This window comes from Lynx canadensis, chromosome E1 (genome assembly GCF_007474595.2).
Source record: "Lynx canadensis isolate LIC74 chromosome E1, mLynCan4.pri.v2, whole genome shotgun sequence".
Taxonomy (NCBI): Eukaryota; Metazoa; Chordata; class Mammalia; order Carnivora; family Felidae; genus Lynx; species Lynx canadensis.
This window is the reverse complement of record NC_044316.2, coordinates 36766946-36793721: the sequence shown is the minus strand read 5'-3', so window position 1 is coordinate 36793721 and position 26776 is coordinate 36766946. Positions and strand designations below refer to the sequence as shown.

Genomic DNA, 26776 nt, shown 5'->3' with positions numbered 1-26776 from the left:
GGGTTCCAAGCTTCTGGCACAACAACTGGGGGAAAAGATGGGAATCAGGCCAAAGCGGAGGGAGAAAGAGACCCGGGGCTGAGATGGCCAAGCAGAGTGAATGGGGCAGGCAGGGCCTCGGGAGAAGCCACATCCCACGGAGAACAAGAATGCAGGCTGGGGAGCCAGACAGGCCTGGGTTTGAATCGCAGCCCCACCAACTACCAGCTGTGTGAACTTGGACAAGTTACTTAACTAAGCAAGATCTGGCTATAATAGTACCCACATGATAAGGTTGTTGGAAGGATCAAGTTAGATAAAGGCTTGTAAAACATCTACACTGTCACGTGGCACACGGTTATCACTTAATAAGAAAGCTAACAACAACAACAAAGGATAGTCAAGCAGCCTGCCTGCAGGCCGCCCCGGGGCTCCGTGCTTTCCTGTCCAAAGCTGGCACAGGCCTGCTATGCCCTTCTCCACCTCCCCAGTGTCCCATCTGCTAAATCCTCAGAGGATCATGAGGATCACAGTGAGGCATCCCACATGCCACCTTCCGACTGCTGGCAGACCCCCAGGACCCGATGCCCCGGATGCCAGACCACATATGTGCTTCTCTGCCCATAGGCCCCGAGGTTCTCTGTGGCCTTTGGAAAAGGACAAACACTGCAGAATGCCGCCCCAAACCCACACTCCTGTGCTGTCTAGGGCAGCCACCCTGAGCTGAGGCCAGCGGCCGGGAGAACTATTGTCAAACATCCTTCTGTTCCACATGAGTCACCCCGGGGAGCTGTGGGCGGGGTGAAATGCTGGTGGTCTCTGCCTCCACCAACTCACCCTGTCCTGCTGTGCCCCACCTGTTGGTTCAAGGAGGAGAGATGCACCTTGAGGGTGGAGCAGGGCCATGCTTCTTGGGGTGTCCCAGGGAGCCAGGAACACATAGTTGGAGCCCAGTAAGTGTTTGTTTAATCATGGGGGGGAGTCCCAGCAATTCTTACAGCCTGAGTCAGGACTCTGAGATGGGAGCCAAATTCCCATGAGAGAGCCCTGAAGAGGCCCTTAGTTCTGCCCAGTGAGCTATATCCAGGGAAATCTTTCAATCCATGTGGGAATAATGATGATTAGGGGCACCTGGGTGGCTCAGTTGGCTAAGTGTCCAACTTCGGCTCAGGGCATGACCTCCTGGTTCCTGAGTTCGAGCCCCTCATCAGGCTCTGTGTTGACAGTGCAAAGCCTGCTTGGGATCTCTCTGTGTCCCCCTCTCTCTCCCTCCCCTGCTCTCTCTCTTTCTCTCACAAATAAACAAATAACTTAAAAAAATTTTTTTTAATTAATGACGATTAATGTTTCACACACACACGGTCTTCAAAGCATGAGAGATATATTAAAGCATGTTGTAAAATGCAAAGTGTTATATACGTCTAACATGTTTATTTATGTAAGCCTATAAACAGAAATACCAAGATAGTCAAGATAGGTGCTAGCTCCATGTTAAGGAAACTGGCTGGCAGAGAGGTTATGGAAATAGTCCAAGATCTCCCTGGATGGAAATCTAGATCTTCTTGTTGCTATAGCACACCACACAGTTCAAGAACAAATTTTTCTGAGCCCCAAGTGCTGTGCTGGGGGTGGGGGTGGTCCTTTCCAAAGAACCAGCCAGAGCCTCCTGGAGGAGCTAACATCCTGGAAGGGGAGGGGCCCCAAATGGCACACCCAGCCCTGTGAGGTCCCTGGTAATCTATCCTGGGCCCACCCAGTCTCTTCCTCACTCTACCCACCTCTTGCCCAATCTCATGCCTTCCCTCAGCCTCAGCCAGCATGTGAACTTCAGATCAGTCAGCTTGTGGCTCTCCAAAGCTGCACCCTTAGCCCCAGGGCTCCCCCTGAACTCCAAAGCTATAGACCCAAGTGTCTCTTGCACACTTTTTTTACATGGGGGCCTCCCAGCACCACTAACCTGGTAAGTTCAAAGCCAAGAACCCCGCCTCCCCAATACCTGGTCAGCATCCTGCATCCCTGTCTCAGTTGGTAGCGCTCCTAATCCAGCCACTTTACATGTCATCCTTGCTGTCTATCTCCCCCATCCACACACCCACTTGATGGCCAAGTTCTGTCCATTTCCCTCCAAAACATCTCTCAAATCCAGCCCTTCCCCTCCTCCTCATGCCTTGTCCCAGGTCACTGACCTCGGCATGATAACTTCCAGATAGTCTCCCTGTCTCCAGCCTTATCTCCCACGAAACCATCCTCCTTGCAGTTGTTTTGAACAGGTTCCTCCCTGCTTCAAAACCCTTCAAACCCTCCAGTGGTTGCTCTCTGTCAGCGGAGGTAAAGTCCAAGTTCCCTAATGAGGCTCCTCCCTATGATATGACCTTTCCACTTTTACGGCTCTTCTCTGGCCACTCCTTGCCACAAACCTTTTACTGCACAGAGGCTGGCCTGCCTTCCCGGCCGCCTTCATGAGTGTGAGACCTGATGCAGGGCCCCTCATGAAATTCTTCAACTTTTTAACAAGGGGCCCTACATTTTCATTTTGCCCTGGACCCCACCAATTATGTTGCCAGTCCTGCCTGCCTGTTGTTCCTTGCACCCCTCTTGCAGTTTGTGGCCTCCATAGCTTTGTCTGGACGGTCTCCTCCACCCGGAACACCTCTCCCCACAGGCCCCTCTTTGTGTAGCCCTTCCTTTAAGATTCAATTGAGGTGTTCTCTTTGGAATGCCTCCCTTGACCCTCCTTCCACCCCTTTCCTGTCCTAATCACACAACACATAGCAGGTGCTCAACACGTCTATCAGATAAATTGAATGGGAAGGTAAAGTGTGACAAGTGCCACAAGTGTGCGACGAACAGTAACGCCAGGCAAGGCAGGAAGAAGGCATTTCTAACGGCTTACAAGGCTCCAGGGTCGGCGCTAGGACCCTGTCTGCAAGCACAGTAATGCCTGCACCGTAAACCCCGCGCCCACCTGGCCGGAAGCTGCCCGGACCAACTCTCCGGCGCCGTCTGCCGTGATCTCGCAGCCCCTGCAGCCTTTTCTCGGCGTCCCCGCCCTTCTCCAGCTCTGAGCCCGCCTCGCGTCTCCCATTGGCTGTCTTCGGTTCTCCCGCCCCTCCCGGGCTCAGCCATTCGGAGCCCCGAGGTGGGTGGGGCTTGTGGCCAGGGGTGGAGCGCGTGCCCCGATTGGCTCGGAGGAAGATGGCGACGTGGCCCGAGGAGGTCCGACCGTGCCAAAACTGAGGCTCGGCCAGGCCTGCGCCGGATTGGTTTGTAGGTGGGGCTGACTTAGGTCGCCGGCCGGAAGCGGAAGTGGAGGAAAGATGCAGGTGTGGAGACAGGAGCTGGGGGAATGGGGCACTGGTCCGTCACCCCTGGACTGAGCTCAACCCATCGGTCCCAGGCCCGCTTCTCCGGCCTCCCTCCCGGGTTCGGCCCTCCCCGGTCCAACATTCTGGCCCCTCAAGGTGGCGGTTGGGCCCCGGAAATAAGAGCGCGGGTGGCACGCCCCCTCCCCGCGCTCAAGCCCCGTTTCTCGCTGTGTTTCCCGCCAGGACCATCAGCACGTGCCCATCGACATCCAGACCAGCAAGCTGCTCGGTAGGAGGGGACGCCCCGCGCAACCGCTGTCAGGGGGAAGCCCGGCCCATTGCCTCCTGTTGCCAACAGCTGGGAGCCGTGACGCCCCAAGGCCCCTGACCACTCGCCCTGTTCTATGCCCTGTGCGGTGGCTACCTGCCGGCGCTAGGAAGAGCGGGAAGGAACCATTCTTAGTCTGTACTTGACCTGCGTCTTCTACTAACACGTCATTCCTAACACGTGTTGTAAGGTCATTCAGGCATCAAGAGAGTAGTGGCTTACTTTAAAGGCGGTCAGCTACTAAGCAGTAGATCTGAAATTGGAACTTAAGTTTGTCAGCCCCCAGGGTCGATGCTTTTTGTATGAAAAAAAAAACTTACTTTCCTTTCGTTTTAATTCTTCTTTTAAATTTTTAATTATTTTTGAAGGAGAGAGAGACAGAGCATGAGCGGGACGGGAGAGCAGAGAGAGAGAGAGAGAGAGAGAGAGAGAGAGACAGAATTCGAAGCAGGCTCCAGGCTCTAAGCTGTCAGCACAGAGACTGATGTGGGGCTTGAACTCACGAAACTGTGAGATCATGACCTGAGCCGAAGTCGGATGCTTAACCGACTGAGCCACCCAGGCACCCCTACCTTCCTTTCATTTTAAAAGCTTCCATCTCCGCTTGATTTTAGGAGGAAGAGAGACAGAGATCCAATTGGGAATAAAGACCTTTTAGTGGCCAGGCCATCTCCCTGCTGCCAGTATCTGATCTCTATACCTCCTCAGTTCAGAGCCAGGCAAGGACCTCTTCATTATGACTTTTCCAGGGCGAGTGCACAGCTCCTGGATTTTAAAATGCTCATTGGATCAACTGATTTGATGCTAGCTTAGTCATTAAGATGACCTCTGTTTGACTACCTCGTCCCCTTCTAGTTCTATGACATCTACAGAATTTTTCTGAAGAGTTTAGAGAATACAGCAGAAGCAGTGTAAGTGATAGCTAGCGTGGGACCCCAATGTTTGGCTAGTTGGCAGGTGTATTAACAAAGGCAAAGTTCTGGACTCACCATTGTGGACCATTCGGTCAGTTCTGTGCAGTGGCCACTTGATGGAGCTTCTTTAGTGTCCTTTCACATTTGTCCCAGTTCTGCAGCACCTGTGCACTCTTGCTGTATGAGCTTGTCACTGGTCATGGGAAGGACCAATGGAACAGCAACCATTCATTCAGAGTTGGCTCTACCAGGTGTTTTTAAGCACTTGACATTGTAAAAATGATTTTTACTAGGATTTATCGAGTCCTTGCCATGTGCTAGGCACGGTGCCCCATGTTTTACTTTTATTCCCTCTTGTGTCCAGTACCGTATTATCCCCATCTTACATGTGGGGAAACCAAGGCACAGAAAGGTTAAGAGATTTGCCTAAGCAAATTGATAATCAGAAGCCAGGACCATGTGATCGCAAAGCCTAGCTCTTAGTGCTCTCCTCCTGAGGAAATGTACATGGCTCTCATCCCCCCACCCGCTCTACTAAAAACACAAATCTGGGCTCAGATTCCAGGAGGTCAGTCATATTGGTATTCTCGTGGTGCCAGGTGTTACCTAGTCTGCAGGGCGCTGTAGGTATTAGGGGCTTTGCAGTTGTTCATTCATCCGGTACTTGGCATAATCATCTTGTATTTTCCATTGTCACGGTTAATCCCAGCCCTGAGGAAGTGGAAGTTGAAAAGCATCCTCTGTCAGTAAGAAAGATATAATTACTCATGGAAGCAAAAATATTATGGAGAATTTAGAGCGGTCAAAAGTGGCACTTTGATGTCAGGACTAATTCACAGTTTTTCTTTATCCCTGCACGGAGGCAGTTGCTCTATAAAAGTCACACTGCGATGAAGTCAGGTTGCTGGAGTCTGTTTAACGCCAAGGGTCCCTTTGAGGCTCTCTTTATTCCCATCTTCCCGTGATCCCCCACACCTTAACCATATGAACACAACTTTTAGCCAGTGTCTTAGCGTATTTCACTTGAATTAGTGACAGCGTTTTGGCTGTCATGAGTGGGAATGCTATGATTTGGGTGTTTCTCACATAGACTGGCTGGTCGACAGACGACACTGCAATCTGAAATGGCAGAGTCTGGTGTTGACCATCCGAGAGAAGATCAATGCTGCCATCCAGGACATGCCGAGAGCGAGGAGATCGCCCAGCTGCTCTCTGGATCCTGTGAGTGATTTGGGACTACATTACTGGAGCCCCGTCTTTCCTGGAGCACTGTATATCAGCCAACCTCCTCCCTTATTGTTTAGCTTTAGGACTAATCCCTAGAAAGATTTATTTGGGGGGGGGGGTACATGCTAGTTTCTTCCAACACACAGTGGTGAAGGGGAAAGCTATGCATGCTAAGATTCTCAGCACATTCATCAGTCAGCCATCTGCCCAGCATAGTGGGCAAGATACTGTAATTCCCAGAGTCTTTGCTCTTCCTTGCTCTCTAGACATTCACTACTTCCACTGCCTAAGGATCGTGGACCTTCTCAAAGGCACCGAAGCCTCCACAAAAAATATTTTTGGCCGGTACTCTTCACAGCGAATGAAGGCAAGTGTGGCTGAAGCCGCTTAATGTGCAGCCGGACCCATCTGGTCTACAGGGTCAGAGCTCTGGTCTCGCTGAGGGTCCGGTGGAGATGCCTACATAGCATATTTCCTGAGCTTTCTGTCCATCCCCAAAGTTTATACCAAAAGTAGATCCTACCCCTGGGTTTCCATTTTCAGGCCTGCTGCTTTGGGGAATGCTCATTGGCACCACGTTGTTAAAATGAAGTGGGTGGTCGAGCCAGCATTATGTAGAAAGGCAAGGGGTTTGCGTCTGATGTGATGTGAAGGCTGGGGGAGCTTCCCCTGTGTGCGGCTTGAGCTGAGATGTGGCTGCCCGAGTGCTATTCCGACTCACTTCCTATTTCCGTTCTTACCCAGGATTGGCAGGAGATCGTAGCCCTGTATGAGAAGGACAACATCTATCTAGGTAAAGTGGCCCAGCCTGGGAGGCTGGAGTCCAGGGGCAGCCCACTCCCAGAGTTCTGGGACATTAGGCTTCCAGGAGGCACAGTCCGTGTGGGGGATGAGGTTGGGGGATGAGTGTTTGCCAGGTGGGCCAAGAAATCCCCCAAAGAGTGTTGGGAGAAAGCGGAAGACCAGGCAAGTAGAGGGCTTTGCTGGGCCTGACCAGGCAGGTATGTATAGACCCAACACCACTGACCTCTTGGTGACCACCTCCCCCCTCTTCTCCACTGGGCAGAGGAAGCATGGGTCAACCGGGGGGCCATATTGGATGCCTGAGAGTAATTACAGGGCCGATTGTACTTCGGGGTATGTTTCCCCCAAGTATTATAATAATAATAGCTGATTCTTGCTGAGTATCTACTGAATGCCAGGAATCATACTCCTGTTTCATGTGGATTCTGTTAGTCCTCATGGTAAATATTTTGGCCCCTATTTTACAGAGGAGGACTGGATTGGAGAGGATAAGGTGGCTGTGTGAGGTTCCACGGCTGGGAAGGGAGGAACGGGGGGGCGGTGGGGGGAGCCAAGCCGTGCTCTCCGCTGCCAGGCCTCGGTGTATTTGTGCGTGTCCCGGGGGCATGCTTGCCTTGTGGTGTGGCGTCTGGGGTGAATTTCCTGGGCCCTTCGCAGTGGAACTCTCTAGCCTCCTGGTTCGGAATGTCAACTACGAGATCCCTTCGCTGAAGAAGCAGATCGCCAAATGCCAGCAGCTGCAGCAAGAATATAGTCGCAAGGAGGAGGAGGGCCAGGCAGGGGCCACCGAGATGCGAGAGCAGTTCTACCACTCATGCAAGCAGTACGGCATCACGGTGAGGAGGGCTCCTGGGGCCTCTTGGCCTGAGCCCAGCTCCTTGGCTTCTGGGAAAGGTTCCCTCTCGGCCCAGTTGCACCCTTCTTGGGCCAGTGTCTCACCCATCTCCAGTCTCCGGGCATTTTCTTTAACCCACTGGGCTCTGCTTCCCACCACTCCTGTCTTAGCCTCCCTCGTCCATCCTCTTTAGGGAGACAACGTCCGGAGAGAACTGCTGGCCCTGGTGAAGGACCTGCCGAGTCAGCTGGCTGAGATCGGGGCCGGGGCCCAGTCTCTGGGCGAAGCCATTGACCTCTACCAGGCCTGTGTGGGGTTTGTGTGTGAAAGGTAAAGGACCTCTTTCTCTCCAGCAGCAGGGACAGTTGACCTATTTTTCCTGCTGTCCTCTCTTCTCTGCTTGTGTTTTCGGACATGACATTTGAGTTTAATTTTACATACGTGAACCTGTGGAAGCCTTGACCATCTGGCCGCAGGGCTCAGGGTGGTGCCGGCGGGGGCTCTGTGAGTGGGCAGTGGGAGGGTCAGTCTGGTGCTCCGTTGCAGCCCCACAGAGCAGGTGCTGCCGATGCTGCGATTCGTGCAGAGGCGGGGAAACACCACGGTGTACGAATGGAGGACGGGGACCGAGCCCTCTGTGGTGGAGCGGCCGCACCTCGAGGAGCCTCCTGAGCCGGTGGAAGAAGACGCGGTAAGATGATGAGCCAAGTGAGAGCTGCTTCCTCATCCCCCCACACAGCTCCACCCCTCCCCACCCCGCCCTGACTGAGTTCAGAGTCTCAGAAGGAAGAAAAGAAGAGACTATACATAGAAGGGTCCAGGGGGGCCCTGTTCCTTTAATTTTCTGGCCTCCTTGAGGCCAGAGTGTAGATGAGCACTGAAGAGGCTCAGTGAGCCTGTTGGCTTTAATCTAGAAATCCTTCAGCCCCGTGAACTCTGAAGTTGGGCGGTCCTTTGGGGAGCGTGGAGCCCACTGCACTTGAACAGTGTGCCAGTGCCCCTTCCAGGGGCAGCTGAGGCCCCTGGGGAGGCAGGCCCCTTTGCTTTCACCCACTTTCTGTGAGCTAACACTTTTTTCCCCTTCTAGATTGACTGGGGTGACTTTGGGGTGGAGGTGGCTTCTGAAGGGACGGACTCTGGCATCTCTGCCCAGGCTGCCGAAATTGACTGGGGCATCTCCCTGGAATCGGACTCAAAGGTTAGGACGCTCTCACAGTCCATCCCTCTGAGAACTTTTCTGTGATCACTGCTTTGGTGATAAAAGAAGCGTTGTCTGTCTCTAAAGGCATTTCTTGAAGTCCATAGCTTTCAGACCAGATTGGCAGGGGGAGGCAGTTTCCACAGTGTCATATCCCAGGTTTGACATTTTTCTCCTGGCATTTGGGGCAAGGTGTCAGGTACAGGCAGGTGGTAACTCTAAGCAGGGATGAGAGTGGCAGCATACATGGGCCCCCCTGCCATCTTTACCACCTATGTCAGGGCTGTAAGTCCTTCATACAGTTGAAATGTGTAGGCCTTGGACTTATCAAGGGCTTTGGTTTATCCCGGCTCCCTTTGCTGGGGAAGATTCTTGCAACCCTGCCAGGGTTCTTTGCTTTCTACCTAGGAAACTGGGGGCGATGGGATAGACTGGGGAGACGATGCCGCTTTGCAGATCACAGTGCTAGAAGCTGGAACCCAGGGTAAGTGCAGCCCTCCCTGTAGCCCTGGCAGAAGTGAGTGCTCAAAAGCCAGCCACCCTGCCCCCCCCCCCCCCGCCACGTGTCTCTAGAAACAAAGAAGAAATGCACTTGCCAAGATTGGGCTTCTCACACATTTAACTGTTTTCTCAAAATCTTGATGATGACGTGAGTGTGGAGGAACATTATAAGTCTGGAAGCTCTCAACTTTTGAGACCCCAAATATGGGTCACCTTTCCTGGTGGGAGGTTCCTGGAGGGCTGCTGGACTTGGAGGTGTGACCTGACCCCCTGCCCACCGCTGGAGAGGATGCAGCAGCGATCTGAGCCGCTAGAGGGCGGTGCAGGATGAAACTTCGCGGCCTACCAGAGCAGAGGAGGCCTTTCCTGGCCCTGAACCCAGCTCTGCGGCCCCCCTCACAGACTGGTGGCCCGTAGTAGTGGCTGGTAGTAGTGTCCGGTTAGGGAAAGGGTAACCCTATCCCCCTGGGATGAGATCGATCGTAGCTTTAGGGCAATGGGTTTGTGTCCATATTAACCCACCAGAACCTCTCGAACTTGAGGATCTTTTTCTGTGGTCCCCAGCAACTTTATCACTTCTCTGTCTCTCCTCCTGGCAGCTCCAGAAGGTGTTGCTAAGGGCCCAGATGCCCTGACGCTTCTTGAATACCCTGAGACCCGGAATCAGTTCATTGATGAGCTCATGGAGGTACCTTCGTCCTCTGGGAGGACGCTTCCTCTTTGTGTTAATCTCCGCCTGTTGCCTTCCCAGTGGACTGCTGGCTGGTGAGGTCCTCGTCAAAGTTCTTAGTCCTCACCTATTCCCTTTTCTTTCTGCCCAGAGATGCCTCTCTTAGCCTCCAGGACAGAGAAGGACAAAGGGATCAAGTTTCTAAGGTAGAATAAGAGTGACAAGACATGCGGCTGGTTCCCAGATTCTTGCCAGCCCTTTCTTAATCCAGGGCTTCTCAGATGTGGATTCCTGTTCCCTGAATTTCATTCCTCACAGAGAGAAAATACCTTCACGGGGCAGAGAGAACCCGTTGAATCTGTGTGTCCTTAGTTATCCATACACTGGGAGGAAGGAGAGGTGTCCAGGGCTTGAGAGGGACTGAGATAGGAGTAGGGGACAGAAGAATGACAGTGAGAGGCTGCCTCAAGGTCTCACATTATAAATCTTTTTTTTTTTTTTTTTATGTGTTTTTATTTTTGAGAAAGAGAGAGAGAGAGTGTGAGCCGGGGAGGGACAGAGAGAAGAGAGAGACACAGAATCCGAAGCAGGCTCCAGACTCTGAGCTGTCAGCACAGAGCTGGACATGGGGCTCGAACTCAGGCACCGTGAGATCCTGACCTAGCCGAAGTTGGACACTTAACTGACTGAGCCACCCAGGCGCCCCATCAAGCTCTCACATTATAGTTGCTAAGTTTTTAGCAGTAAAAGTATTCAGAGGAAATAACACCTTCTCACCCAGAGTCCAACCCTCACGTCTCATTCTTGCGTTTTGAGCATCTGAGAACATCTGAGTTCTCTTCTTGGTTTCAACCAGATCCTCTTCTGCCCTCAGCTCGAGATCTTCTTGACCCAGAGAGCCGTGGAGATGAGTGAGGAGGCAGACATCTTGTCCGTGAGCCAGTTCCAGCTGGCTCCCGCCATCCTGCAGGGCCAGACCAAAGCAAAGATGGTTACCATGGTGTCGGCGCTGCAGGATCTGATCGGCCGGCTCACCAGTCTTCGAATGCAACACCTGTTTATGATCCTGGCCTCACCAAGGTCTGGTCTCCCCCTTGACGTCGGGCTGTTCCGGAGCATGATGTGGGGCTCTGCCATCTTGAGCAGCCCCGACTCCTTGTGTTCCTCTTCTCCATGACCCCCCAGAGCTCTTCTCTGCCTCCCATAGCAGTGCTGTCACGGTTGGGATCAGGGGTTGTCTTGGGGCAAGATGGCTCTGCTTCCCAAGTAGGACAGGGGAGCTGGGAGCACTCTACCTCGCAAAGAAGGAGTTGAAGGGTGTGGAGGCTGAGAGGCCTGTTAGGGATTGGTTTCCTGAGCCTCACCTTTCCCAGCAGCTGAATGGGGATGCTCGGGGTTGCTTGCTGCACCCCTCACCTGAATACCCTGCACAGGTATGTGGACCGAGTGACTGAGTTTCTCCAGCAGAAGCTGAAGCAGTCCCAGCTTCTGGCTTTGAAGAAGGAGCTGATGGTGCAGAAGCAGCAGGAAGCGCTTCAGGAGCAGGCGGCCCTGGAGCCCAAGTTGGATCTGCTGCTGGAGAAGACCAAGGAGCTGCAGAAGCTGGTGAGACCGGAAAGGCAGACCTGCCAAGCAGGTGGGGGACCCCCAGTTTCTACACAGCAAGGCACCCCTGCCTCTCTGCTTCCCACCCACTTGGTGCCTCTGTCTTTCAGATTGAAGCTGACATTTCCAAGAGGTACAGTGGGCGCCCCGTGAACCTGATGGGAACCTATCTGTGACAGCCCCCACATTCTACCTTCCCGGCTTCCCAGCCTTCAGGAAGGGGGGGTGCGACAGCCAGGGCTGATGCGGCAGGGCCCTTCCTGGCCAGAGACCAAGTGATTGGAGGATGGAAGGCCGCATGAAGGAGCTGTCACCTAGATGGTGACCTTGACCCTCACTGTATTTTCTGGCAAGAAGCTATCTTGATTGGCCCTGTGGCCTGTCAGCCTGCAACCCCAGTTTCTGGTCCTTCTCATCATCTAGTTGGACTTAATAAAAGAGGAAGAGACTCTTGCTTCACCACTGACGGTTTCTGCTTCTCTGGGCCTTGAGTCAAGGCCATGCGCCTGTTTGCCTGGGGTTCTTGATCGAGTGGGTTCCCTAGGCCATCAGCTGTTCCTGTGGAGTCCTGGGTTAGAGACTTTCCCTCTTTGCCTCTGGTGACAGGGAGGGCCCCAGATGAGCATCTACAAGTGGTTCAGCAAGCTCTGGGGTAGCGGAGTCTGCTGGGCCCCTTTCTCTCCATGGCCAGGCCAGACTGCCCCACTTGGGCCAGGAAGCCAAGGGGAACAGTCGAGTGGCAGCCTTGTTGGAGCCAGCGAAGCTGTATTTTCCTTTTAATCACAGCTCACCTCCAGGCAGGGGGAAAATGTGGTTTGGGGAGGAAGGGTCTGATAAACAAGGTGGAGACAGGAGTTGTCACCTTCACTAGCCGCCTGTCCACTTCCTGCCCGTAACTGCCCGCACTGTGATTGGGTAGAGCCCACCCCGGGATGGTGCCCCTCTCCCAAGCCACCTACCCATCCCCATTTCCCAGGAAGGGTAGGGGTTGGGGGTGGCCAGCAATTCGATTTTAATTTCATAGCAGAGCAGTTGATTCATGGCTCTTTGTCGCTGGCGTTGACTCCCGTAATGACTTTCCATCAAAATGAAAAGTGGAGTGACACCACTCATTATTCCTGCTGCTTGTTATCTCAGTTCTGGGGAGGGCCGCCCCCTCCCCGCTGCCTTTCAGCCGTCCCGGACAGTGAGTGATGGCCCCTATTAATCACCGACCCCGCGGACTCCGGCGGACACACGCTATCCGAAGGAGAGAGAGATAAGGCAGCATGAACTGCTCGAAGCCGCTCCTATCAATTAATGTCAGCCCGTCGCTTCCCCCCAATCTTTGCCTGTTCACCTCCTTTTGGAGGAATTGGGGGCTGGAATTAGTCTAGGAATTGGAAAAGGGAAAACATTGGTGTGGAATGTCGAGGTAAAACCGTCCTTAGGGTCGAAGGACACAGAGGGGACTGTGCGGGCTGCACCCTGCCCTCAGCCGCCGTGAAGGCGCCCCCTAGGGAGCTGTCTGCGTCTCTTCGTCCCTTTCCCTCGGAGAGGGTGGCCGCCAGCTCCTGCCCCACCTGTTCAGCTGCCGGCTGCACTGGCCTTCCGGCCTGCCTCTTGCAGCAGCCATCAGCTCACCGAGGCATGCCGCCCTCGCCCGCTCTCCTGTCCCTCGTCCAATCACCAGCTGCTACACAGACACTATTGCTTCCAGGCACCGCGAGGTAGGGAGAAGCCCTGTGGACCACATGACTGCAGCAGGCTGGGTTTGGGCCTCAAAAGCTCTTGCTCCTCGCCCTTCCAGAGGGGCACCTCGCCTGCCTTCTCTGCCCTGCCTGGGGCCAATGGCAGGAAGTCACACAGGCTGAGGTTTGGCCATCTTCGCAGGAGGGGAAGTGGGTTTAGATAGAAAGGGTTCTCTCTGCAGATTTTGGCCACGTTGCTAAGCGGTGTGGTTAGGGGACTGTTCTCTCTCAGAGGGATTAGGCCTGGTTCGCTGTTTGCCTGGTAAAGCGAAGGCCCGCTCCAGGCTGGTGTAAATTGTTTCTTAAAAGCCTTTAACCCCATAACATGAGGAACCTTTAGCTCCAGCTGCCTTTGGCCCGGGCCTCGCTTCCTGGGGCCTCACTTTCCCGACCACCCTGAGACACCGAGACCCTGCCTGGCTCTTTTACCCCGCAGGAGAATAGTCTCGCAGGTCCGCCCCCAGGTCTCCCCTAGCGCCACTCTGATTGCAGTTGGGTTCCTGCTGGCTTTTCTCTGGCTTGCCTGACAGAATCCATCACGGCGATGAAACGAGTTAATATACACAGGGGTCTTAGAGTGGTGCCAGGCACAGAGTAAGCGCTCCTGGGCAAATGCGAGCTCATTTCCGGGGTGTGACGTAATGGCCCGGGACTCTTCATCCCCGTCTAACTTGGCTTCCTGGAAGGGAATGGTGAGAGGCTCCCTTGGAGCTTGAGGACCAACTTCTGAGCAGTCAGGTTTCTGGGGCCGCCAAGAAAATGTTCCAGGAGAGGGGGAGGAGGTGGGCTGAGATTTTCTGTTAGTTTGATGTGAATTATAGTGCCAAGAGCTCCCCCTGCTTTTGTGTTCACTTTTATGCCACCTTTTTCCAGAGAAGATTTCAGGTTGTCACCGCTCAGCCAACTGGTCACCCTGCTTCACTTTTTTTTTTTTTAATTTTTTTTTACATTTATTTATCTCTGAGAGACAGAACACAAATGGGGGAGGGGCAGAAAGAGAATGAGACACAGAATCTGAAACAGGCTCCAGGCTCTGAGCTGTCAGCACAGAGCCCGATGCGGGGCTCGAACTCACAAGCTCGAGATCATGACCTGAGCAGAAGTCTGATGCCCAACCAACTGAGCCACCCAGGCACCCCCTGGTCACCCTGCTTCAGACGAAGAGGCAGAATCACTTTTCCTGGATCCTCCCTCCCTGCTAAACCCAGCTGCCTAGGCCCCACCACCGGCTCTTGGCTCATGACCGTGACCATGGGCTGAGCGGACTGCTAATGACTGTCCATCTGGGATCTGGCTGCCCACTAAGGGCTTGCCAAGGACATCTAGAACTAGTTTCTCATTGCCAGTGTGGGGCAGGGGTTATCTGCGTCATCCACACAGGAAACCTCACCCATTGAAAGAATTCCCTGCTTCAGAGAACTGGCCTGGAGCTGAGGACCAAAGGAAAGCCATCCCAGGATGGCAGGAGCTGACTGTGGCCTGGCGTGGAGTCCTGCTCACTCACTCGTGCGCACCCGCCCCTCCCCTTTCTCTCCCCCTCGTTAATTCCCCAGATGTTGCTTACACAGTTTCTCCTCTAGAAACACAGGTCCTGTGGCTCTTCCCTGCCTCTCTGACACCTGCTTGTCCTGTTACTAATTTTTATTTCATCTTTTAATTGCCACCTATTATCCTCTCCTCCGCACTCCTGTACACGCACGTACAAAATCTGATAATGGTAATAGGTTAGGAAGAAAGCAAGCAAGGCGTCATGATGATTAGCACGTTGTCTAGATCCGGACGGCCCGGGTCAAATCCTGGCTCTGTTCTTACTACCATGTGATCTTGGACACGGCCCAGGACCTCTCTGTGCCTCATTTCCTTCACCTATAAAATGAGAACAAGAGATACTACAGCCCTCCGGGTAGGGAGCTGTGGTATATACAACACCTAGGTGGTCCCTGGTCCAGTAGGACTCCTATGTCAGCTGTTGTGAGAGGGGATGGACCAGAAATAACCAGGACTGAGGTTAGAAACTTGTGCTTGGGGCCTAGCTGTATGTCTCAGGTATCCCAGCAGGTCCCAGACCAAACCCATAATCTTCCCCATTCTGTCCTTCATCCCTCTCTGATATTTCCTATCTCTGCCAATTGGCAGGTTCCAAGCCTTTGCTTTGTCACCCCAATCATTCCCCTGCTTAGAAACTCTAATTAATGCCCCCTTAGCTCCCTAAACTCCTAAAGTGGCGGGCCAGCCCTTGGTAATCAGATCTCCATCTCCCTTCCAGCCTGGGTATCCATCCAAGACACCAAACCCACATGTGTCCCCAAAGCCCCAACCCTCTTCTTGGCCCCCTCAAGGCCTTCCTGCCCGCCCCCCCCGCCCCCCGGCTCAGATATGACCCAAATACCTCCCTCTGTGGACATTTCCAGGGTCCGACAGAATTAGCCCCTCCTCCTCAGCAGCATCCCTGAAGCCTCGTGGAGATGCCCTTCAGAGCGCCTGTCACCACATCCCCGTGACCTCCTGACATCTGTGCCCCAACCAGAGCTGCCTAAGGATAGGGACTGGGTCTTGCTCACTTGTGTGTCCCCGTTGGAATCTCAAAATTAACTTCTCCGAACTTCAGTTGTCTTCACGATCTCTAAAGTGACCTTGACCTCTAAAATATTACGATCATGTGGCTCCCCAGTTAGCAAAAAGGAAGAGTCCCACAGAGCACTATAAGTTAGGAAGAAAACTTGGCTTAAGTAGGCTTTTAAAATGGACCGGTGGTCAAACTAAAATTCCCTTCTGCATGCTTTCCAGTGAGAGCCTCTGCCCTGAGCATCATCTGGGCTCCCTCCCTCCCCTCTCCCCGCTTAGCCGAGGGCTCTCCTAGAGAGCAGAGGAAAGGGCTGTTGTCCTACCCTCTTGGAGACACCACAGCTTCTGCTCCAAAGCTGGGGCTAGTCCCCAGCCCCCACTACTGAATGGGGCTCAGATGCCTTCCTGCCCCCACAGATCCCGGAGCCCAGGAGGTGTCAAGCCTGCCCCAGGGCTTCGGAGGCTGGCCAGGGTGCCAGCCGACCGACCCGCAGACCCGCCTGTCCTCCAGGTGCCCTTCCTCTCAGCTGATGGGCAGGGCCTCCCTGAGTAAATTGGCCCTGAGTAAACTCTGCCTGCCACCCCTCTACTCATTCCCCAGGCTTCAAAGAAAACCAGTTTGAATATTTAAACTTCTCCTGTGTGTCTAATAAAAAGTTCTGCACTATTTAACGGCCCAGCTATCCATTACTGTCGGGAGCTGCCCTCTCCCTCCCAACCTGCCCCTCCCTCCCTCTCGCCCAAACCACGTGCAGCAAAGCCATTTGTCAAAGCGCTCCCGCCGCGGGCTGCGCTCGGCTGTGTCTGGAAGGACAAGCCGCCCCACAGGGGAAGGTGGGAATGAATAAAGGGGCTATGCAAATTGCTGCTTAATCTGCAGAGAAACACCCAGGCTTTGGGGAGACGCTCATTACTTCTTTTAACTGTGATTAACGGGCAAATTAAACCCAAGCCCTTAACTCTCTCCTGGCAGAGGACTTGAACGCAGAGCCCTGGGCTGGTGAGGGTGGAGGGAGGTTCTGACCTGGAGCTGCAGACCTAGGGGCTGGGACGGAGGAGCGCGGAGGAGCATGAGCGCTGCCCCTTAACCTGCCTCATTGTTGTCACACTGTCCATTGTCGGTGGGGTTGGAAGGAGGGAGCCCCAATGACAGGGAGAAGATACACTTGACAGGGGGAAGGAGGACTTGGTGGTCTCTTCGGGGATTTTTTTTTTCAGCCTCTCCAGAAAGAACAGGTAGTGACCCTGGGATTTGCTGCCCTTCTTTCCCCCACCAAAAAAAAAAAAAAAAAAAGGACCCCTGGGTGGCTCAATCGGTTAAGCCTCCGACTTCGGCTCAGGTCATGACCTCACAGTTTGTGAGTCCGAGCCCCGTGTTGGGTTCTGCGCAGACAGCCGAGAACCGGGAACCTGCTTTGAATTCTGTGTCTCCCTCTCTCTCTCTGTCCCTCCCCCACTTGTGCTCACGCGCGCGCTCTTTCTCACTATCTCTCCCCTCTCTCAAAAATAAATAAATAAACATTAAAAAAAAAAAAAAAAGGCGAGAAAATCTCTTGGGCCTTTGCCACAACAAACTGAAGATACGACCCAAAAGGTTCCTGGTCAGACCAGCTCCAACCTGGTCCTGGAAAAGCATGTATAAGGAACCTCCGGATGTTCAACTCCAAAACTGACCTTGAGGCTGATTAGGCCAGGGGAAGGGGGAAGAGGTAAAGGAGCAAGGTGGGGGGGGGGGGCTTTCATGGGACTAGAGACCTGGGAATAGTTTGATGACAAGTTACACAGTTTATAGGCATACACAGGGAGATACCGAAGTTTACTCCATCTGTGTGTGTGTGTGTGTGTGTGTGTGTGTGTTCAGATAATCTGACCCAGCTCATAACACACAGTTGACCACTTTAACCCTTTTCGAGTGTACAATTCATGGGCATTAAGTACATTCACATTGTTGTGCAACCATGCCCACCACCCATTCTGTCTGTTTTTGCAGGTGACTGAGCCGTTCTGTAACACCTATCATCACCTCTAACCAACAGCAACAAGCAAAGCTGAACTCAGAAGGTAGGAAAGTTTTGCTTGAAATCGAGACAATTGGGGAACGCCCGGAGGAACTCTGGGGCGGTGGAAGCAGAAGCCTGAGGCTCCAGAGGAAGTTCGGGTGGAAATCCTGTAGGGACTCCCCATGAAATGCAAGTCCCCTAAGCCTGAGTGATTAGGAGGTGAAAGATGACATACAACGGTGACAGACTGTCTGTCAACCTGACGGGGCCGTGGAGAGACGTGGCCCCGTATTTTATTTTGTCGGAGAGTGGATCAGTAGGTCTGTCATAGAAACCAGGCCTGACAGCACGCTCAGTGACTCTGCTCCTTTTCCTTAACTCCTGCAGCCCAGCTCCACCATCTATTAAAACATCCTGGGCTGTCAGGGATATTAAAAGGCTCTGTCACTCCTTCTTAAAACAGTCATAAATACAATCTGGACATGAGCATTTGGGCAGGAGCCCCGGTGCTGAATGGGAAGAGACAACAGCAGGTAGGCCTGCCTTTCTTGACAGCTGAGGCTCTGGCACCATTCAAACAGGGACCCGTGGACTAATCTCCTTTTTCTCTCCAATACAAGAATCAAGGCCGTCTTCAACATCTGCTGAGGCCTGGCATTCTGAAGCCACTGCTCTCGAGGATGGGATGTGGCCTTTGTTAGCATGAACACAGCCCCCCTACCCACCCCGACTTCTCTCTGGTGCCTGGTGCACTGAAATAGCACCTGTTCTAAACGTCTGCTTGTGCAGCCCCGCCCCCTAGGCCTCCCCAGGCAGCGCAATGGGGGAAGGAACAAAAAGGTTATAAGAGAGCCCTAAGTTCTTCCTCCATGATGGAGTTTGCCTCCGGTCTCTCTTCTACCTTCCCTGCCCCACGTAACCTCGGGGCTGACCCACCTCGGTAGGAAGAGACTTGTTGGGGACCAGAAGCCGACCTGAGGCTTTCCAGTGGGTTCCCCCACTGGAATGCAGGCTGGAACTTGTAACCTTGCAAATTGGAGGACCCCAGTCAGTCCGGAATCCTTGAGTCTCTCCAAGCTGTGAGATCACAGCTCTTTCTGCCCCGGGGACTGCTAGCCTGAAAACAGGGAGGCCTCTTCCTTTCTATGTATTTGACGAGAACACGCGGTCTCCGACTGCTTGCTAGGAGCTGGCGCCTCTTTTCAAGAGGATCCTGTTTGATGAAGCGGGGTTCCTCTGGCTCGCAGCAGTCGTAGAGCCCAAGATCAGGCACAATCAATCCCCTGGCAAATTCTGACGCTGGGCTGCATCTCTGTCCACGGGGCTGGGTATTCACCAAATGCCTAGTTCGCTAAAACATACCACAGGCCCTGTCCGTGACCTTCTGCATTGGCATCAGGGCAGCACCCAGGACCTTGGTGCCTTGAGCTGTCCTGTCTTCTGCACCCCCAGTGTGCGATGGCCAGAATCACTTCCCATCCGGGGATTCCACTTAGCTTTGGCTATTTTTTAAACCACGGACTGTGGTGTTTTCAACAAAATTACCTTCTCGGCAGCTTTTTCCAAATAGTTCAAGTCAAGAAGTGTCAGATTGTTATCTTTTCTTTCTACAGTATTTATTAAAAGCCTGCCTTATTTTGTGGTGCCGCCCCAGAGACCACAACTAGCCCTGTGTGTGGAGGGAAGAGGAACACAGGTTTCTACCTAATACAAGGAAGCCCTTTCTGACAGCCAGAGGTGCCCACAAGGCCCAGGTGAGGAAGTCACCATCACGGAGGACCTTGGGCTGACACCGGATCAGTATCCGGTGGGGCTGCCGCAGAGGTTGGGCGATTGGGTGGATGTGACTCTGAGATTCAGTGGTTTGGGGCGCTTAGTACGTCCAGGAGCTGGACAAGGCCTAGCAGCTGTTCACCAGCTGCCTTCCATGTGGCCATCTTGCAAATTTACTCCCAGATGGTCGGACCCCTCACCCTCCAAGGTCGTTGGGCCAGCTGCAGGGTAGTGGGCCAGCCCTTCTTTGCTCTAGTAGCCCTCAGGCAGGACATGGAGAGGAGGAGAGAGGTGAGAAAGGAGCAGAGCTCTCTCCTCTCTCGCTCATGCTGGCTTCCACTGCCCCCCTCCCCCACCCCCCCTTCACCTGCCCTGCATTTTCCCTCCCTCTTTTGGTCTCTTAACCCTCCCCCCATCTCCATGGCGATAAAAGGGGAGGTGGGGTAGGCTGTGCCCTGTATTTTGAGTCGCTCCACAATAGCCCCTTTCTCTGGAGACACAGGGGCTGCCTGTGGAACTAATCTCCCCCTGCCCATCAGCTCACAAAGGACCAGGGAAGCCCCTCCCTCAGCCAGGCCGCCCTCGGTGACCCCAAGCCCGTTTCCGGGTGCGCTTCCAGCCCTCCGGGGCCTGCAGCTGGGCCTCTCTCACGGGATCCTGCACGCAGGCGGGGTCGCCCCGGCTGACCTCCCCCGAGGACAGAGGTCAAGCCCCTTCTCGGGTCTCTGATGTGATTGGAAGGTTGCCGAGGCAGGGGGACGGGGAGGAGAGGGGGAGGGGACCTTCTCTTTTAATGTAAAATTGAAAGACTCCCTGTGCCTTCCTGTCCGTGCCTGTCTCCGGCGGGGGCTGGGTCGCCTGGCCTAGGACTCCTTGGAAATCTGGGCGTCTTAGAAATGGGTTAAACCCCTGGCAATGGAGCCTGGTCAAACCCAACCCCAGAATATTAGAATCATAAAAGTCTGGGCATGGGAAGTGGGAGAAACCGTCTAGGGCAGCAAGACTCGGCCCTGGTTTTGATTCTGGTACTTCCTTTGCTGTGATGGGCTTCTAGATACCTCTGGGCCTTTCTGCGCTTATCTGCAGAGTGGGAACGATACTCGTACCAACCTGACAGGTACTGTAGCAGGTGAGGTCATGCATGTGACATGATCTCAGCCTAATGCCTGGCTCATGGAAGGCACTCGGGGTACCATGGCTGTGACTATATTAGGCAGGAAGGAATTCCCAGGCTGAGGAATCATCTCCTTAGCTCAGGCCAGGGCATCCCCATCTCAGAGTTAAAGATGGGGAAGGCACCCCCCCCCCCCCCGCCAGTGAAGAATATTCGAGGCAGGGTAGCTGGTGGGAACACAGACTGGGAAGTCAGAATGGTTGGGACTCAGTCCTACCTCCCCCACCACTGTGACACCTCACTTTCCTCATGTCTACAATGGGGATAATAATAGTAACCACTGCATAGGGTTATTATGAAGATCCAATATGTTAACACACGTAAAGTGCTCAGAAGGGAATCTGGCTTGTTGTCCACGCGATATAAACATTACTTATGATTATTATTGATGTTATGATCATTGGGTCTCTGTGGGCCTGATTTCCAGAAGAGCGCTTATTTCAAATATTCAAAGCCTTTGTCCCTACAAGTCCCCTCTCTTTTCCATGTCCCATGGCATGTTCTGATTTCCGGCAAGGAATAATATATGATCTCTCCTACTTGCTTGGCTGATGAAAAAATGCACATTCTGCCCATATAGACAGCAGCTCTAAACAAGGGACACAGCTAACCCAGAAGGGAGTAATTGGCCTCTTATAAAACAAGGCCAAGTGAAAGATAGGAGTTCAGAAAGGTCGAGGGAGGTCTGGCGGGAGCTGCCGACAGCTCTCCTAACCTGCCCGACTTATTACCGGAATCATTTCAAGGGATAATTTAATGTTCTCCCTCTGTGGCCCTGTTTGCTCCTGAAGGGAAAAATAAATAAATAAACAAACCCAACCACCCCAACCAACACATGCTTTATGAGAACATCACTTACTAGTTTTTAATGGCACCGTTATTAATATAACCGTCCCGGCACCTCCCCTACATCTGATCATGGGTGAATTATGAATTGTGAATTCTGATCGCTGCTCCCATTACTGCAAACATTTCCACCCGGTCCTGACAGGAAGAGAGAACCAGACTTTCATGTGTAGGGATTGCTCAGAGGCTGGAGCCTGGTCTGCTCCCCAACCCTGGGAGAAAATTCAGAGACATGGGGCAGGAGAGTGAGAGAGAACTGGGTGGGGGGGGGGGCGGGGAAGGGCAGGAAGATAGCCTGTCCGGTGTGTTGGTGGAGAAAGAGCTTGACCACATGCCTCTAGTCCTGTAACTGAGCCCAACCTCTTACCTTCCAGGACCTCATTTCCTTCTCCTATAAAATAGGGATTAAAAAAAATTTTTTTTAAATGTTTATTTACTTTTGAGAGAGAGACAGAGTCCAAGCAGGAGGAGGGGCAGAGAGAGAGGGAGACACAAAATCTGAAGCAGGCTCCAGGCTCTGAGATGTCAGCACAGAGCCCGATGTGGGGCTCGAACTCACGAACCGAGAGATCACGACCTGAGCCCAAGTCGGACGCTCAACCGACTGAGCCACCCAAGCGCCCCTAAAATAGTGATTTTTAAGACTTCTTTTTCCCTTTGCCATTTTTAAGCATTGATGATGTCCCAGGCATTGTGCTAAATGCTTTATCTCATTTAACGGATTCTCAGAACGAATGTATATAATACTAGTTTAGTCCCCACTTGGTCGATGAGGCAACTCGGGCACCAGATGTGCAGAAGCCCGCCTGAGGTCACACAGCTGGGATGCTGGTTTACAACCTGGATTTGTCTGACTCCAGGGCCCAAGCCTGTAACTCTTAGGCTACACTGCCTTCCGGGGACAGTAACACCTGTCCCCCTACTAAGCAGGGTGGGGGCAGTCAGATGTGTCCGCAGGAGTGAAAGGGCTCTATCAACCACACAGTGGTCTCATGGTGGTATAGAAGCATTTCCCAAAGGAAAGCAAAAGAAGAGATTGGGCTGGGGTGCACTGAGGTTAGAGCGGGGAAAGACAGCAACATCCCAAGGGCGACTGAATTTAATTTTTATTTTTTAGAGAGAGAGAGTGTGCACATGAGTAAAGGGCAGAGGGAGAGAGAGAAAATCTAGAGAATTTTTTTCTTTTAATGTTTATTTACTTTGAGAGAGAGAAAGAGAGAGCAAGTAGGAGAGGGGCAGAGAGAGAGGGCGAGAGAGAATCCCAAGCAGGCTCCGAGCTGTGGACACAGAGCCCCACATGGGGCTCAATCCCGTGACCCAGGGATCATGACCTGAGCCGAAATTGAGAGTTGGACGCTCAGCTCAACCGACTGAGCTACCCAAGCATCCCAAAGGGGACTGCATCATAGCAAAAGTTACTTTGGAAGAATGCGTTATAGTTGATTTCATTTTAAAACTGTGGGCAGACAATGAAAGGAAGAACACTCTGTCTGAGTCTCCCCACCCCCACCGAGGGTGTTTTTATTTTGCTCTTGCTAGGCCCTCCTCAGAGGCTCTGAGCTGAGCAGGACTCTGGTCTAGTTGAGTGGATGAGATGCGTCTTCCCGCTACCCGGGTTCCTGGCACCACGCAGGGCTGATGGCCTTGAGAAGGTGAGGCCTCCCAAAGGTGAGCTCTGGGAGTTCAGCCACAGTAGGGAGTTGGTGGAGCTGGCACGAGGGCACAGAGGTGGCCAGGGGCTGGGGAGGGTGGGGACAGACCCCCCCCACATCTTTTCTGGCCTGACCCAGGTTTGCTGGCCACAAGGGACAGCCTCAGGCCCAGGCTGGCTGCTGGGTACTTGGTATTCTGCTCAGGCCCTTGCGTCCTGCCTCCCGGCTCCCTGCCGGTGGGCCTCCTCCCCCGGCCCAGCCTGGGCCATGCATTATCCTCGCAAGATTGAGGACCTAATGGAGGCGATCAGCACCCGGGGGAGCCACTCCATCCAGGCTCTGGAAGGAGGGCAGAACAGTGCTAGCTGGCTCCTTTACCTACCCTGAGATTGGGGTGCGCTTGGAGGGGGGGTGCTTGGAACTGAGGAGGGGCTTCCTGCAACCCCTCCCAAGGGCTCTGGACAACTTCAGTCCAGGAGGTGACATTGCCACAATCTTTCTCTTCCTCTCCATGGGATACCCTCAGTATCTGAGGTCCTCGCGGAGACCCCAGGCACTATCAGCTTTCTTGAAGCACTTTCTGCTGGCTTTGGGGAGGGCAGGCTCCCACCTTCACCCCACCCCCGCCCCTGCCTGCCAGCTGGCCAGCGTTGGGGCCAGCCCTCCATTGCCCATTGTTCCTGGCTCTCCTCCCACGGTGGGAGGTGGGGGGCTGAGCCTGGTCCCCCCACCCCCCCAGGTCGGGAGCGCAGGGCAGCCCCTCCCCCTTCCAGGCTTCAAAGGCCCGGAGGGACTAACCCTTGCCACTGTGGGGCCTCCTCTCTGGGAGCAGTGGGGGGATGGGGGGACAGCTGCCCCCAAAGCAGCATTCAGCGGCTTCCTGGGAGTGAGTAGAGCAGGCCAGGGGGTGATCATGAGCATGTAGGAGGTCAAATGCAGGGAGGTCCTGAGGCAGACGGCCTGGGAAAAAGCCGGGGGATGGATGGGAAGCTGCAAAGGTGATGTAATAACGCCAGCAGTGCATTCCTACCGAGAGCAGTCAGCCCTTCCGAACACTCACGGCGGGCCCAGTGCTGTGTTTTCCACTCGCTGTCTAATTTCATCCTCTTGGGAGCCAGTACTTCTAGAGAGATATTGCACAGAAGGAGAAAATCAGGCTCAGAGAGGTTGGGTAACTTACCTGGGCTCACACAGGAAGGATCTGAACATATTTGGACCCACATTGTCTGAGTCTGGAACCTTGCCCCTAACCACAGTGCCAGGCCACTGTAACAGGCAGCGGGGAGGAAAACAAAATGAGTGATGGGCACCCCCTCCAAAACACTCACCTGACTTCATGCACGTCACCAGGATAATGTGTTTCTTGCCAAGGAACACCCAGGGATCCCAGGGGTAAATGTTTTCACTGAGCCCACATACACAGTGGCTTTTTATATACTATATTCTTTATATAGGGATTTTTTTTTCCTCCTCTTTCCAGCCCTGCCCCCCCCAACTCCGCACCCCCCCCCCCCAGCCGCACCCTGGACTTTTTACTCCTCTTCTTCCCAGGCTAACATTCTCTCCTCCTACCATCTGCTCCCAAGATGACAGACCCTGCCCACCTTGCTTCCCTAGGGATGGAGGAGTCCAGGACTCATCCCTCCCCCAGGTGCTGTAATTTGAGGGGCTGCCGAGCTGGAATGGACCCAGGGCCTCCCCAGGCTGCCCTCCCGCCACTGTGAGTTGGCTGGCCTCTGCCCTCTGCCCTCTTCTGCCATTAACCCTGTCACCTGCCGGACATCAGCCCCCGGGCCCGGTCTGTCATCCGTGGCCAAAGATGGATGGGGGGCGGCTGGGAAGCATAAGTGGCGACCCCTTAATGAGATCTGGCGGGGGAGGACTGGGCTGTATCAGGGAGCAGCAGGGCCAGGTTGGCAATAATGGCCCTTGTTGAGCGTGACCCATTTTCTTTCTGTGGAGGGGAAGACAGTGGTGTGAGAAGCCGCAGGACAGGCTTGGGGGCCATAGGATTATGTTGCCACCCACCTCCCTCTACCCTCCCTCCCCTCCACTGGCAAACCAGACTGGAGCAGGAAGAGATGGGCAGAGGCTAGAGGGGAAAAAGATGACCCCCACCCCTCATTCCTTCTCCTTGGCGCTGTGACCCCCAGCTCCTTGGGAAGAAGCACAGTGACAAAGAATCCCTAGGAAACAGGAGACCGGCTGCCAAGGCAGTCCCAGGAGACTTCGGGGTCTCCTATCCATGTGCAGAGAAATTGGAGGGAGGGAGCCTCTGCGGGGTGTTGTCTATATAGTGGGGAGCATCTTCAGAAGTGCAAGGAGAAGGTTCTTCGGAAGCAGGAAAAAGAGTGGGATGCAGGAGTAGGGGGAAAACATTGGACGGTTGCCTACATATTCCTCCCTAGTGGTTCACAGGATTTTAAAAGGAAGAGATGCTAGAAAGCATCAGCTTTAACCTTTCATTATACAGATGGGGAAACTGATGCCTAGGGAGGGAAAGAGGCCCACCCAATTGGTGGCAGAGCCAGAGCTAGGATCCGGGGCTCTAGAAGATCAAGCTCCCTTACTTGACATCCACCTCACTCTCTTCTTGCTTCTTACCCAGGAAGAGAATAGAAGAGCTGCTAAAATAATCATTCTTGGACTTGTCTGAAAGGGCTTGTTCTTTCCCAGTTCCTTCCTGCTCCCCCCTCAACGACATAGATGGCATCGTCCAAGGAAGGGCTTGCAGCAGGTCTGGGAGACAGACCCGGGGAGGGCAAGGTAGGGTGCCTCCTGAGATCCGAGCCAGGAATGGGGAACGATTCACTCCCTGAGGATGAGAATGAGGTCGGTGGAAAAGAGGGCTCTTTGAGTTTGAGTTTAAAGCTTTATGATTTGGGGTGAGTTTTTTATTTCTGCCCCCACGAAGAGGAAGGAGAAGCACCAAGTAGGTGCCCGCAAAGGTTGGCTTCAAGACCCTCTGACCTTTATCTGGACATATCTGCTGCCACTCTATCCCCGGAGCCGTGGCCTTGGCTCTGTCTGTGATGATTTTTGGTTTCCCCTCTCCCCCAGCTGCCTAGGGCAGGTTGAGCAGGATTGATATAGTGTGGCATCCAGAGGTTGGGTGTCAGGAGGACACTGGTCCTGGCTAACTGTGTGACCCTCAGCCGTTCTTTTAGTCTTTCTGGGCCTCAGTTGCCTTATATATTATTTATTCATTTATTTATTTTTAAACGTTTATTTATTTTTGAGACGGAGACAGAGCATGAACGGGGGAGGGTCAGAGACAGAGGGAGACACAGAATCCAAAACAACATTTGCCTTATATTTTAAAGGCAGTGCTAGGGGCGCTTAAGTGGCTCAGTCGGTTGAGCGTCCCACTCTTGATTTTGGCTCAAGTCATGATCTCGCGGGTTCATAGGTTCGAGCCTCGCATCAGGCTCTGCGCTGTCAGCGCAAAACCTGCTTGGGATTCTCTCGCTCCCTCTCTGCCCCTCCCCCGCTTGTGTGCACGCAACATACGCATGTGCTCTCTCTCTCTCTCTCAAAATAGATTAAATTTTTTAACGTTTATTTATTTTTTGGGGGACAGAGAGAGACAGAGCATGAACGGGGAGGGGCAGAGAGAGAGGGAGACACAGAATCGGAAACAGGCTCCAGGCTCTGAGCCATCAGCCCAGAG

At 53.5% G+C, this 26776-nt stretch overlaps 1 protein-coding gene across 1 annotated transcript; it reads left to right on the top strand.

Annotated features, from left to right (window-relative positions):
• The first annotated feature begins 3185 nt into the window (after positions 1–3185).
• CDK5RAP3 (CDK5 regulatory subunit associated protein 3) lies at positions 3186–11829 on the top strand. The gene is given in 15 exon segments (XM_030296028.1): positions 3186–3302; positions 3528–3573; positions 5617–5709; positions 5712–5747; positions 6020–6120; positions 6498–6546; positions 7215–7393; positions 7586–7722; positions 7939–8083; positions 8480–8590; positions 8999–9074; positions 9691–9779; positions 10636–10841; positions 11195–11366; positions 11477–11829. Coding segments are annotated over 15 exon segments (1512 nt in total). The 5' UTR covers positions 3186–3296; the 3' UTR covers positions 11543–11829.
• Positions 11830–26776: the final 14947 nt, after the last annotated feature.